The 13,985-nt window shown below is 36.7% G+C and overlaps 1 protein-coding gene and 1 pseudogene across 4 annotated transcripts in view; both read right to left on the bottom strand.

The window, feature by feature from the left end:
• The window catches only part of HSDL2 (hydroxysteroid dehydrogenase like 2), a 58,909-nt gene that overhangs the window by 7,115 nt on the left and 37,809 nt on the right, over window positions 1-13,985 (bottom strand). For 2 of the 3 annotated variants that reach the window (XM_081067770.1, XM_081067768.1), the window contains 2 exons: window positions 10,217-10,366; window positions 5,051-5,179 (listed from right to left, as the gene is read on the bottom strand). In XM_081067770.1, the coding sequence (XP_080923896.1) occupies window positions 5,051-5,179; window positions 10,217-10,366 (279 nt within the window). Of the gene's footprint in view, window positions 1-5,050; window positions 5,180-10,216; window positions 10,367-11,717; window positions 11,751-13,985 lie in introns of all 3 variants that reach the window. The other variant, XM_081067769.1, reaches the window with a different exon arrangement.
• LOC308504702 (putative ATP-dependent RNA helicase DDX5) lies at window positions 5,780-9,010 on the bottom strand (annotated as a pseudogene). The gene is made up of 3 exons: window positions 8,987-9,010; window positions 7,079-7,484; window positions 5,780-7,039 (listed from the first exon to the last, which is right to left on the bottom strand). The product of its transcript is annotated as a putative ATP-dependent RNA helicase DDX5 (transcript).

Raw genomic sequence — 13,985 nt, 5'->3', positions numbered from 1 at the left:
CACTTTAAATGGGTAAATTATATGGTATGTGAATTATATCTCAATAAAGCTGTTTACCTCATACACTGTTGGTCGGAATGCAGACTGGTGCAGCTGCTATGGAAGGCAGTGTGAAGGTTCCTCAAAAAATTATGGATAGAATTACCATATGACCCAGCAATCCCTCTCCTGGGTATCTACCAAAAAAATCTGAAAACATTTATCCGTAAAGATATATGTGCTCTGATGTTCATCGTTGTTTTATTTACAGTGGCCAAGACATGGAAACAACCAAAGTGTCCATCAACAGATGATTAGATAAAGAAGATGTGGTATATATACACAATGGAATGCTACTCTGCCATAAGATGAAATAGTGCCATTTGCAATAACATGGATGGATCTTGAGATTATTATGCTAAGCGAAATAAGTCAGAAAAAGTCAAGAATCATATGATTTCACTGATAGTGGTATATAAAACTGAAAACAAAAGAACAAGACAAACAAATGAAGAAACAAAAACTCATAGACAGACAATATTTTAGTGGTTACCAGAGGATAAGGGGGGAGGATGGTGGTAGATGAGGGTAAAGGGGATCAAATATATGGTGATGGAAAGAGAACTGATTCTGGGTGGTGAAAACGCGTGATACATAGATAATGTATTACAGAATTATACACCTGAAATCTATGTAACTTTACTAACAATTGTCACCTGAATAAACTTTAATTTAAAATTAAAAATAAAAAGCATGTTTTAAGATCATTTAAAAAAGCTGTTTAAAAAATGAAAGCTACTATTATATACAATAAATTGAATTAGTAATTGAAAATTTTACCACAAAAATCCCAGATCAAAATGGCTTCACTGGTTAATTCACAGGATATAAAATCAATACAAAAAATTAATTGTATATATGTATACTAGCCACAAAACAATTCAAAAATAAAATTAAGACAATAATTTCTTTTAATAGCATAAAGAAGAATGAAATACTTAGGGGAAAAGCATGATCCATAAAAGAATTCATAGATTAGACTTTATCAAAACTAAAAACTTGTAATTCAAAGGACACCATTAAGAAAATGAAAAGATAAGCCACAGACTAAGAGAAAATATTTGCAAATCACATGCATCTAGAATTTATAAAGAACTGACAACTTAATAATAAAATGCAAGTCAATTTAAAGGTGAGCACAAGATTTAAATAGACAGTTCATCAAATGTTAAGCTATTAAGGACATGGAAAGATGCTCCACATCATTAATCATTAAGGAAATAAATTAAGACCATGAGATACCACCACCCACCCATTAGAATGGCCATAATAACAAAGATATTGCCATTTCTAACAACATGGATGAACTTGGAGGACCTTATGCTACATGGAATAAGCCAGACACACAACGACAAATACTGTATGACCTCTAATATTTGGAATAAAGCTGAACTCACAGAAGCAGGGAGTAGAATGGTTGTTGCCAGGGGTTGGGGGATGGAAGAGATGGGGAGATATTGGTCAAAGGGTATAAACTTTCAGTTATAAGACAAGTAAGTTCTGGGGATCTAATGTATGGAATGGTGACTTTAGGTAATAATACTGTACTGTGTATTTGATATTTGCTGAGAGTAGATCTTACATGTTCTCACCAAATACATGAAAGATAACTGTAAGGTGATGAATATGTTAATTAGCTTGATGGTAGTAATTTCACAATGTATACGTGTATGAAATTCATCATGTTTTACACCTTAAATACACAGTTTTTATTTGTCAATTGTATCTCAATAAAGTTCTGAAAAAATGACACTAATAAGTATGGGTGAGGATTTGGAGAAACTAGAACTTTCATACATTGCTGATGAGAATGTAAAATTGCTGCAACCACTTTAGCAAACAGTTTGCTAATTTCTTAAATACATGCACACACACACACACACACACAGGGTGCCCAAAAAATGTATATACGTTTTAAGAAAGGAAAACTGTATTAAAATTGTAATACTCAATATATACTGGTAACAAAAGATGAATACAAGTCACGTTTGACTCCTGCAATTACAAGAGGTGCTCAAAGTGGTTGCCATCAGCATCCAGACACTTCTGATTATGATTGAGCAACATTGACCAAAAAAAAATGTCCAATTGTATTATATATATATATATATACACATATGTACATACATACATACATATATATGTATGTATGCTTTCCATATGCTTTCCATATGACCCCAAAATTCCACTCTTAGGAATCTACCCAAGAGAAATGAAAATATACACAAATGCATGTATGAGAATATTCATAGCAGCATTATTCATATTAGCCAAATATTTGAAACAATCCAAATGTCCACCAGCTGGTGAGCAGATAAATATGTGGTATAACCATATAATGGAATACTATTTGGCAATAAAAAGGAACTGAACTATTAACACATGCTAGAATCTCAAAAGTCTTATGCTAGGTGAAAGAAGCCAGATACCAAAGACTGTATACTGTTTGATTTCTTTTATATGAAATGTCTAGAAACAGCAAATCTGTAGAGATAAGAAAGCAAATTAGTGTTTGGCTGGCAGGAAGATAAAAATGGGGGATGACTGCAAAGAGACATGAGAGAATTTTGGGGGTGATGGAAATGTTCTCAAACTGAATTGCAAGTGATGGTTGTAAACTCCACAAATTTACTATAAAAACCATGTACACTTACAGTGGAGGGATTTCATGGTATGTAAACTATACCTCAATAATACTGTTTAAAAGATAACTTTAAAAAACAGCTAGTAAGCACAATATCCTACATATAACCCCTCCTTCCAATATATTAATCGGATAATTGTGTACAATTTATTTTCTACCATAATGCTTTACCATACAGAGGCCTCTACTGGTGAAAAGGAGATTTTGATAGGTTGATCGCTAGTTGCTTTAAGTTTTTATATTTAAAATGTATCCCCTATGTAAATTAGGTCATAGAAATGGCTATGATTTCTTAAAGAGAATGCTTAGGATTATAAGGTCTACATTATGTCCATTTGAAAGAAAGCAGATGAAGTAAGAACGAAAGGACATAAGTAGAAGCAAACTCACTCCCAATCTAAACTGCTGCTATAAAATAAACCTTATAAAAATACTTTTCAAAAAAATTACTCATTTAACTGACTAACATCCCCTAGTCAATCCAGGAAACAAAAAGCACGTTCACAGAAAAAACATAAATGGAAAGCTCATCGTTACAAGTTCATGCTACATAAATAAAATGTAAATTAAAGATGTAACTTGATTCTTTAACCTCTGGAGGACAATAATATAATGATTAAAAGAGCACACGTTTGGGTATTAGCTCGGATTCAAATCCTGGCTCCAACAATTACTTGCTCACAATTGTGACTTTGATTTTATTATTTAATTCATCAGTGCTTCAGTCTCCATTTTTATACAACAGAAAATATTTTATCTCAAAACACTGTTTTGAATATTGCTTAATTCATAGTAATCATACAATAAATATTCACTATAATTATTATTTCTGTGTAGAAGCTGACAAATTTTTATTTTAAATGGTCTTAATGTTCAAACATTACATATTTATAAGATTCAAATTTACCAAACATTTGTTGGCCATCTATTATGTCCAAAACACTATGTTCAAATTTTATGGAGAAACAGTTATTGAAACACTACAGAAATCATTGAAAATGATTAAAGAGATAACTATCCATTAACATTGAAAGATGTTATAATGTACTAAATGAAAAATACTACCAAACAGTAGTAATGCTATAATACTGTTTTTATAAGAACACATATATATTAATATATATTCACAGAAATATATACATATACAACTGTAAACCAAAATCAACTGACAGTATCTCTCAGTAGTGTGATAAAGAGTAATTTTATTTATTTAATTTTTTCTTAAGTGTATTTTCTAACTTTTGCACCATAAATATTTAACACTATTAAAAAAAGAGGAAAAGTGAAGAGACCTCAATCATTAGTAACATCATATACAGACTGGATCAGATAGAATGCAGGCCATTAGCATCCTGGATTAGAATTGGAAAGCAAGCCCTAACAGCACTGAATATACTGTGATCTCCAATTTCTAAAGATTAAAAAGAACAAAGAATAACATTTATAAAATTAAATAAAAGAATCTTCAGATTAGAATGTTATAATGCTTTAAAGTAGTGCTTCTAATAATTACATGTGTTAACTGATCATTTGGAGTAGTGTTCTGAGAGCAGAAAATAGAAAAAAATTACCCTTAAATTGTTTCTGGTAGTTAGAGGTACATGTGCAGAACAGAAACTTATGCAAAAGGTTCTCTTGGTTAGGGATTCCACAGAAAGCAGGGTCACTGAGCCACAGGAGAGGGCCGCTATTTCCTATTAAGTAAAATAGCTGGCAAGATTGAAGCACAACCTAACTCTCAATAAAAGAGCTGTAGTTGAGTTCAGCGCCTGTGGCGACCCAGTGTTCTTGGAAATGATATCTTAGTCCAACTAGTAGAAAGGAAGCCCACCTCGAGTCCCTTTGAATTATCTCTGTGTTCCCAACTTTATCTCATTAGCTTCTCAGTCATGCAAAAAGGATATTCTACCATCTACTCCCCATTTGTTGGTTCAAGTAGAAGGGGCAGTAGAAGGAACAGTAAGAACCACTTTCCCAAAACCGTGTGCTCTCCAACATCAATAGCTGCTACAGTGTTTCCCGGAAAATAAGACCTAGCCGGACCATCAACCCTAAGGCGTCTTTTGGAGCAAAAATTAACATAAGACCCGGTCTTATTTTACTGTAATATAAGACCGGGTCTTATATAATACAAGACCCGGTCTTATATTATAGTAATACAATATAAGACCCAGTCTTATGTTAATTTTTGCTCCAAAAGCACCTTAGAGCTGATGATCCGGCTAGGTCTTATTTTCAGGGAAACAAGGTAAGATTCTACTGCTACACATGCTTATGGGTCTTGGCTATTTGGAAAGGAATAAAGCCAAATGTTAGAACTAAAATTGTCCTTGAACAATCAGTAAATTAATAACATTGAAAACTCACCTGAAAACATTTTTACAAAATCCTCAGAAGTCATACTCATCACCACATCTGCCTCATCAGAGGGCTCTCCAGGTCCGACATTCCCACCCTTGCTTTTAAGATCAAGAAACCACGTTCCACCATCTTCTCCTACACAGAAGATAAAGATACAGAAATAAATGCCAAAGAAGCCCTGTTCTTCTTACATTTGATAACTGCTACAATTAGAATAATTTTACATAACGCTGTTTCCCAGGCTAAAATCTCCAGGCCTCTGTCAAATTCAGCAAATGTTTAATAAGTACTTATTATGTGCCAGGCACTAGGCTAGCCTCTGAGGACTCGGCAATAACATGGTTCTTTTTTTTTCCTTCAGTCTTCAAATATTTTTTATTGGAAGGCCATGAATTGCCTTCATTTATTGTATTTCAAATCACTGTACATTTACTTTTGTGAAAACACTGCCTGCATAGTAGAAAAAATAACCTAAAAATTGTTTCAGGAATGTAGAGAAATATCCAACTTAAATAGCAGAAAAGTGCACCATAATTACTGCTGCACTTCAGTCATTTCTCCATTTCCCATATTTCTTAAATAACTACCTTGTCTGATAACACACAATATAAAGAGCAATTATGAAAAACAGACATTTACATATACTTCGAAAGTCTTATTTAAGAATATCCTGGAGGCATTGGATAACCAATCTTAGGCGCAGCTGCAGTAGCAGGATATGCATAGCCTGTTGGTTCATAGCATTGTGCATATTTGGAACATTACTTCCCTATTGCTGAGTGCTATCATAACCATTCTGGTAAGTCCTTGTTGGATTACCAGTCCTAAAACTGCTCTGTATACCAGCGGACACAAAATTACTTCCAAAGCTCCCACTGGTGTAATTTGCAGCACTGTAAACACCATTCTGGGTTTTTGCCCCCAAATCTCTCTTAAGCAGACTGAGTAATCGCTGTCATAATTTTCCCTGTCTCTAAAGGTATTAAATCCACCCCTTTTGCCTGCAGAGTATCTATCTCGACGGTCATCCTTCCTGCCTCCTCTATCGCTGGAACCACCTGAACCTCTGTCTTCGACCAACTGAAGCAACTTGGGATTAACTGCTTGATTAGTTTTATGAACCATAGAGATAATGTCGCTCACTTGCTTTATGTTCTTAGATGTAAAGAAAGTGTATGCTGTGCCTGTTTTGGTACTGTGAGCAGTTCTTGCAATTCAATGAATACAATCCTCTGAGGAGTTAGGGTAGTCATAACTGTTAACAAATTTCACATTTTCCACATCTAGCCCTCTGGAAGCCACCTCTGTAGCAATCAGAACAGGAGCTTTTCAATGTTTGAATTCATTTAGAACCCAGTCACGTTCCTGTTGACTTGTCACCATGGATACCCATGGCAGGCCACCCATCTCTCCTCATTTTTCTAGTAAGTTTAGCACATCTTTTGGTTTCCACAAAAACAATGCTTTTATTCTCCTTCTCACTCATAATCTCTTCCATTAGACAATAAGTTTTTCATCCTTTTCAACGTCATGACACACATCCACAATCGAAAGAATATATATTGTGGTTTGCACTCAGTTCTAGTGCATCAGTGTTTATATGAATATACTCTTTCAGGAAATCTTCAGCAAGCTGTCTTACTTCTTTTGGCCAAGTCGCACTCCACATTAGAGTTTGCTTATCAGGTCTTATCTTATTCACAATCTTCCCTATTTGGGGTTTGAAGCCCCTATCAAGCATTCTATCTGCTTCATCAAGGACAAAGTAGGTGGATTTTCCTCAGGTTTGTTTTCCCACACTCTAAAAAAAATCAGTCTTCTATGTGTTGCAATACAGATTTCCACACCTGTCTCCAAATCACGAATCTGTGGTCCGTTGGGAGCACTGCCATAGATGCAAGTAACTTCAACTGACATGCTCTGCACTATTCAGCACCTACCTGCTGCACCTGCTGGGCCAGTTTCTGAATTGGTGCCAGCAACCAAGCAAATAGGCTTTTTTCACCCTCTTTACATAGGAATGTCCCTCTTTACATCACCCTCTTTACATAGGAATGGCTGATACTGATGTGGACAATGGCAGGCAGCAAATAAGGCAATGTTTTCCCAAATCTAGTCTGTGCTACTCCAACCATGCCCAACCCACTTAGAGCAACTGGACATCCCTGAGCTTGAATAGCAGTGGGTTCAGTAAAGTTCTGTCTTATAATCACGTCCATGACATTTGCAGAAAGTTTGCTGGCTTTGGGGAGTTGTGACCTCTAACTGTAATTTCCTTGTTTCTTCTGTACGTCTTTACTTCTTGAGCTGCGCACCTAGCCAAATCAGGGTATTTTTGATAAAACGTCTTTTCAAATTTTGGCAGCTTATCAAGATTCCACTTCTTTTTAACTAATTTCTCCCCAGGGTTTCCAAACTTCTTTCCTGATAGGTTCCTGCCCTATTTCCTCCAAATCAAAGCGCACCAAACCCTCGATCCCGGCCATTGTTTCAGTCATTCAAACGGCCTAACATGGCGTCAATGATTGCGGCTGGAGGGGAACAAAGTGGAGAGAATCAGGTGTGACAAGTTGCTGTGAAGGTGGCTTCTGCGAGGGTGAATCTTTGCAGGGGCAACAGTGGTGGAAGACAGTGATGACAGGAGCTGGAGATGCTCAGCAAGACACCAATGGAAATGAATGAGGTCACATGGTTCTTACAAAAGAGGAAGTGGAGGGTGATGTGGAATAAGGAAAGCCCAGCTGAAAGTGAGATTTAAAAGTTAGGTTAGAATTTGCTAGATGAAGAGCTAAAAGTACAGGAGGACCAGAAGGGAGAAAGAGCGGATAGTGGCATCAGATGAGCTTGTAAAGCAGCGCAGACACAGAGTGCACTGAGCCATGTAAAGGAGTCACTGACTTCATCCCAAGGGATGTGCTGTGGAAGGAGAATGACACAGACTTGTATACGAAATAGGTCATCCAAACAGCAATGCAGAGAAGGTACTGGAGAGGGATAAAAAGGGCAGTAGACTAGTTAGGATGGTGTTGGGTAATTTAGGAGCTTGAGGATGTCTGCCTGGTCAGGATCAGGTCAGTGGGAATGGAAGAAAGCAGGCGTATTTCTGAGAGAACTTCAAAGCAGGACCACAAGACTAGGTAACGGATTGAACATGAAGAGGACGAGGTAGGGAGGGTGCATAAGAATGATTTGCTACTTTGGGACTTGGGAAATAGTAAATACTGGTGTGCTTTTTACTGAGAGAGGACTGCTGAAGAAGAGCAGATTTAACAGGTAGTGCCAAAGGCAGGTATTGGGAATGGTGAGTTGTTTTGGACATTTTTACATTGAGGCATCTTTGTGACAGCCAAGTGAAAATGGCAAATGAAGTCTGACGGGCTAGAAATACAGACATATAAGTAATCGGTTCATATGGTCATTGATGTCATTCGAGTGGTTGGAGTTTCCTAGAGTATAAAGAGCGCTAAAACAGTGAAGGATGGAGAAGCATCTAACACAGGGAACTGAAAAAGCAAAAGCGTGATTACAGACAGAAAGAAAGCAAGGAGAGCTAAGGAAAGGAAGCCAAGGAAAGGGAGAATTTCCAGAAGGAAAGAGTGGTCAACAGCATTAAATGTTGCAGCGTGGTGACAGGGTAAGACAAATGTACACTGGTGACATAGAAGCAACCAAGGACCTTGGTGAGAACAAATTCAATGGAATGGAGAAAAATGATATCAGAGCAGAGTGAATCATAGATGAAAATAAGTTTTGCTCTGAAAGAGAGGTCAGACAAGAGGGAGGCGTCAGGGGAGGGTGGGTATTATTATTGTTGTTTTGTTTCAAACACAGAATATATTGGGAACGTTGACATAGGGAAGGAGGCTGCAGAATGAACAACAAGTAGAAGAGAGGGCATACTTAATAGCACAAAGTCCCTGAGGAGGCCAGAGGAAACGGTACTTTGCTACTCAAGGTGGGATCCATGGATTGCAGTACTGTCACCACCTGCAGGAGTGCAGAATTCAGACCCCACCTCAGACCTATTAAGTCAGATTCTGCATTTTAGCACGAACACAGGTAACCAGTATGAACATTAACACTTGGGCTGCACACTGATCTAGAGCTGAGCTCCACTCTGTTGGGAGGGGAGGAAGAGAGGATGATGTCTATAATAGTTGATTGATTATCAGATGAAAGGAAGCTGAAGAACTTTATCTATAGGCTTCAATTACCTCTGTGATAAAGATGGAATTATTTGCTGAAACTGTCAGGGAAGTAGTGAAGGGAAGAGAAGGAAGACGTGAAGAACACTGAGAAGATTTAAAATAGTCACAGTGGAAAATGAGGCACTAAGCTGACTACAGAAATACAGAATTCTGAGATGCTGCTTAGACCCCAGTTGAAGAGGGGCAAGGATGAATTTCTACTGGTACAGATCCACTGGGTGATGGGATTTTTCTTTTTTCTTTTTTTCATTTCTCCAGCGGGATTTAGAAGTCTGGAGGCAACTGTGGGGACGCAGGATAGTTTCATGGGTTTTGACAGTGACATAAGCACAAAAGATCCAGAAATTTAGGATACAGTCAAGAGAGTGATTGAAGTAATGGACCAGGGGTTTTAGGGATAGAAAAGGAAGTAAAAACAAGAAGGTGAAGATGGATTAAGACACAATAGAAGAGACAAAGGATGAAAGACTAATAATGTCAAAGTTTGCGTACAAATGGGACTGAGGTAGCTAGTTCTTAAAAATGTCCTGAACCTGTGTTAATACTATATTGAGAAGAAACATATTGAAAGGTTTTAAAAAGCTGCGTAAATTCAGACTGACTTGAAAAATCTCAAAGATAAAAATGTCGAGTGGTAGATGATAAATTACTGTATTATACTACCTGTCGTGATCCATATGCCCTTCAACACAGGATTTTCTCTCCATTACATATGACAAGGAGTTATTTAACAGTGGAAATTTTTGTAGTGAAATTTTATTTTACATGTGTCTATATTCACTGATCTTAACTTAAACATACAAATCAGTGGTTATTTGCTATTTTTCAATGTCTGCATTCTCGGGTAAGGGTTCCGGATACAGCCAACTAGCCAGGTGATTACTACTAGAGGGTGGTTTTCTTCCAAAGGAAATATCCTACACTTTGTTTCATAAAACCCTCAGATAACCGATGTAATCCTTACCTGAGAGTTCGAACTGATAGACTGCTTGAGTGGTTTTAACAATGTCATCAGTGAGAGACTCCTTAACGACTTTAAATGTTTCTTCCACGGTTCCAGAACGTGCTTTTAGTGCTGGCTGCAGCTTGTCTTCTTTCAATTGTGGAATGGCACCTGTAAAATATTATTGATGTAAATGGCTTTAAAACCTAGGCAATATATGGCCACCCAGAGGATTAAGTAATTAACAGAACAGACTTGCTACCAGTTAGACCTGTTTGACCAAAATGACCTTAAATACCTTGGCATCTAAAAAGCATAAAGCAAACTGATGGAGTTAACAACTAAACACATCAATTATGATTATAAATGTAAATGATTTATACTCTCCAAGTAAAAGGCTGACTCTCAGATTAGGTTAAAAAAAAACAAAACCCACTACTAAACTATACAGTGTTTATAATAAACAAACCTAAACAAATTATTGGAGTTTTAGGGGTAATAAGTAATCACTCCTTCACCCGCTCTCAGTTCTAAAACCAAATGAGAAAAGAACACACCAGAGTCAGAAAGATGGAGATCAGTTTATCAACTGTGTAATCAGTGGAGTGGAAATAAAGATTGTAGTCAGTAGACTACAACCGCACAAGCTTTAATGGGAAAGAGACAGAGCATTTCAACAACTGAAAAAATAAAATACACATGGCTAACAGCCCCTGACACAGCCTCTGGTAACTTCACACCAATATAAAAATGTAAAAACTAAACAACAACAAAAAAACCCAAACACTAAACATTACTTGACTGACACACAATCTCCTGTCAGAGTCTAGGAAGAAATGGGCAGTACCTCTAAGGTAGATGGAGTCAGCCTAAGAAACACTGGACTGCCTGTGCTTCACCTCATGGAAGATCTCAAATGAACAATAGCTCTACTCACCTATACAGAAAAGAAAGGTTCTCACATTTTAGAGCACTGGCTCAGACTCTGGGCTTAGACTAGAACATGTCCCTCTGTTCTACAATGCAGCTTTTCAAGAAAGACCCCATCTTTCACATCCATTTTCAAGGCTCACAGCTCCCAAGTACCAGAGGAGCAGACGGTAGGGGAGGTCCTGGTGGTAGCTCATCCTGGAGAGTGCACGCCACTCTAAAACATGACTGACAAAGACGGGGAGGGGAAGAACCTTGGCAGGAGGACAGCCTGAAGAGTCGTTTTTAAGCAGAAGAGGTACAAGAAGGTCCCATGTCAGCCTTGCACATTGGCCCTAGCTATATGCCCCACAGGTACCACTATAGAAACTACAGCTCTGAGACAGGATTTCCACCAGATGAACCGGGACCAGAGCCAAAAGCAACCTACACATCCCTGTCATTTGACTACACTAGTTCTAGAGATATCCCCTAATGTGAGGATGAATTAACAGGGGGAAAAATAACCTGATGCCTATGAAAAACCAATGTTCCACAAGGGTAATAGAAGGTTATTCTGAAGAGCAAAAGTCAATCTCTAAAAGTAACTTACTGTGAAACTCACAAGAATTCCTCCACAAGAAAACTGCATGAAAGAGGAGCAGAAAGTCATATACAACTGGCTGAGATGAAAAGACAATAGAATAAAATGAAAACAAAATGGGAAACATAAGAAACAAAAAATACAATAGCACAATTAAAATAAACATTAGAAGCAGTATGGAACAGAGATGAAAGTGTCGAAAATCTTATCAGTAATATAGAGTACAAACTTGAAAATGTCTCCCAGAATGCAGAAGAAAAGAACAAAAGATGGAAATGAGATGTTGGTAACTACAAGGGAAAAGCAAAGGGTAGTCAGGCTAAGAATAAGTGTTTCTGAGGAGAATCCCAAACATTAAAATTGTATCTAAAGAAAAAAAACAAAAATAACCTGGAGAGTTAAAAAAGAAAAAGGATGAGTAGTGGGCCCCCTGTGTTGCAGTGGTGGGGGGCAATCAGTGAATGAAAAAAATCAATGAAGAAATGGCAGTACCACCTTTAATATGAGAAAAAAAAAGCATTAGTTTAAAATTATGTACATAGTTTACAATATATTACATAATTATATATATATTATGTAAAACAAATATACATAGCACAAATACCAGAAAAAGGTACAATCAAATGTTAACAGGATTATTAAACAGGGGTTGCAATAGAAAGGTAAACTCCCCTTTTGGAAATGAGGGCTACACACTAACTTCTGAGGGACGAACGGAAGTCAACATACATGGATTTGGACATGGATATAAAAAAATCACCTGAAAGAGGTAAGTTAGATCCAGGCCAGATATAGTGGACTATTACCTATATGAATATATTAATATATCTAGAGAAAATGTTAAGTAGAATTGTAGTTGACTGAACCAGGAAGAATAGGAGAAAGAGCTACAAAAGTAAATGCTCTCTCCAACACTGTATGGAGACGAACAGCTTTATTCACCAAAGAAATCTGAGTATTCTGACCTCAAAAGGATGAGGCCGTGGAAGGAGAACTGACTCTGGGTGGTGAACACACAATGTGATATATAGGTGATGTGATACAGAATCGTACACCTGAAACCTATGTAACTTTACTAACCATTGTCACCCCAATAAATTTAATTTTAAAAAAAAGATGTTGACAGGTTGGAAACATGAGATAAACAAGATGACTCTTACGTGGCACAAATATAAAAATAATTAATTAACTTTCTATAAAAAAATGAAAGGATGTGGGCATCCTTCATGTGGAGATGGATACACGGATCACAGTCAATGCACTTGACATTCTAATCCCATAGGCAATATCATTCCTATGAAAGCCTAATGCCAATAAACATTTATCTTACATTTTACTTATCCAAGCTCTCTTATTCTGATTCCATGATCATGAAACAACCTGCTGATTATGATTCTGTTCCCTATGTAATTATGACCAAAGGGAGAGAACAGGCTGATCACAGCAACTACACATTTAGTCTAAGTCATGGCAACTCCTCATTATAAACTAATAAATTGGGATTGCTTGGGGGGAAAACTTGCTAATTTAAAGGACTTGAAGTATTGAGGAGTTAGGAAAGCAATTTTAAGTTTATTTTGCAAGTTTATTTAAGCACATTAAGTTAAGGGTATGGACTTTGGAAATGAAGAAATATGAAATTAAATCCTGGCTCTACTACCTGCCAGATCTGTGATCACACAGGTGTAATTAATTGTAAAATGAGGATAATACCTGGTTTGTAGGAGTATAAGTATTAAATGAGACAATGCATGCAAAGTACTTAACACAGTGTTTGGCACATTATAGGTGCCCAATAAATGTTTGTTGAAACACAAAATAAATATACACGAGCAGTAGTGGTTCTTATTATTTAAATTTGGAATTTAAATGAGCACATTTCGTGTATATCTTCCTCCAAAATATAGATCCAATCTTAAGAGAGCTGAGCAAAAATCAGGATTTTAGACTTGTCTCTATTAGAGGACGAGACTCTATTAGACTTTGATAAGCTCTCTAATTAAACCAAAACTAATTTCTGCCATTCTGTAAGAAGCCTTTTAAGAAAAAGACTGACAGTCTTGTTTTAATACTCTGATACATCCACGTGGCAACTAAATGAAAGATCTAATTTTCTAAATTAAAAAAAAAAAATTTAATTTTAAAAAGAGCTATCTCTGGATGGTGGGACTATGCGTAACTTTTTTCCAGTCTATGTTTTTCAAATTTTCTACAATACAGAAGAAAAGTTGCCTTTTTCATTACCTAAGCAATTTTTTAAACTCTCTCCAAAAATTT

Source organism: Rhinolophus hipposideros (genome assembly GCF_964194185.1).
Source record: "Rhinolophus hipposideros genome assembly, chromosome: 11".
Taxonomy (NCBI): domain Eukaryota; kingdom Metazoa; phylum Chordata; class Mammalia; order Chiroptera; family Rhinolophidae; genus Rhinolophus; species Rhinolophus hipposideros.
The sequence above is the reverse complement of the archived record's forward strand: the minus strand, read 5'-3'. Positions and strand labels throughout refer to the sequence as shown.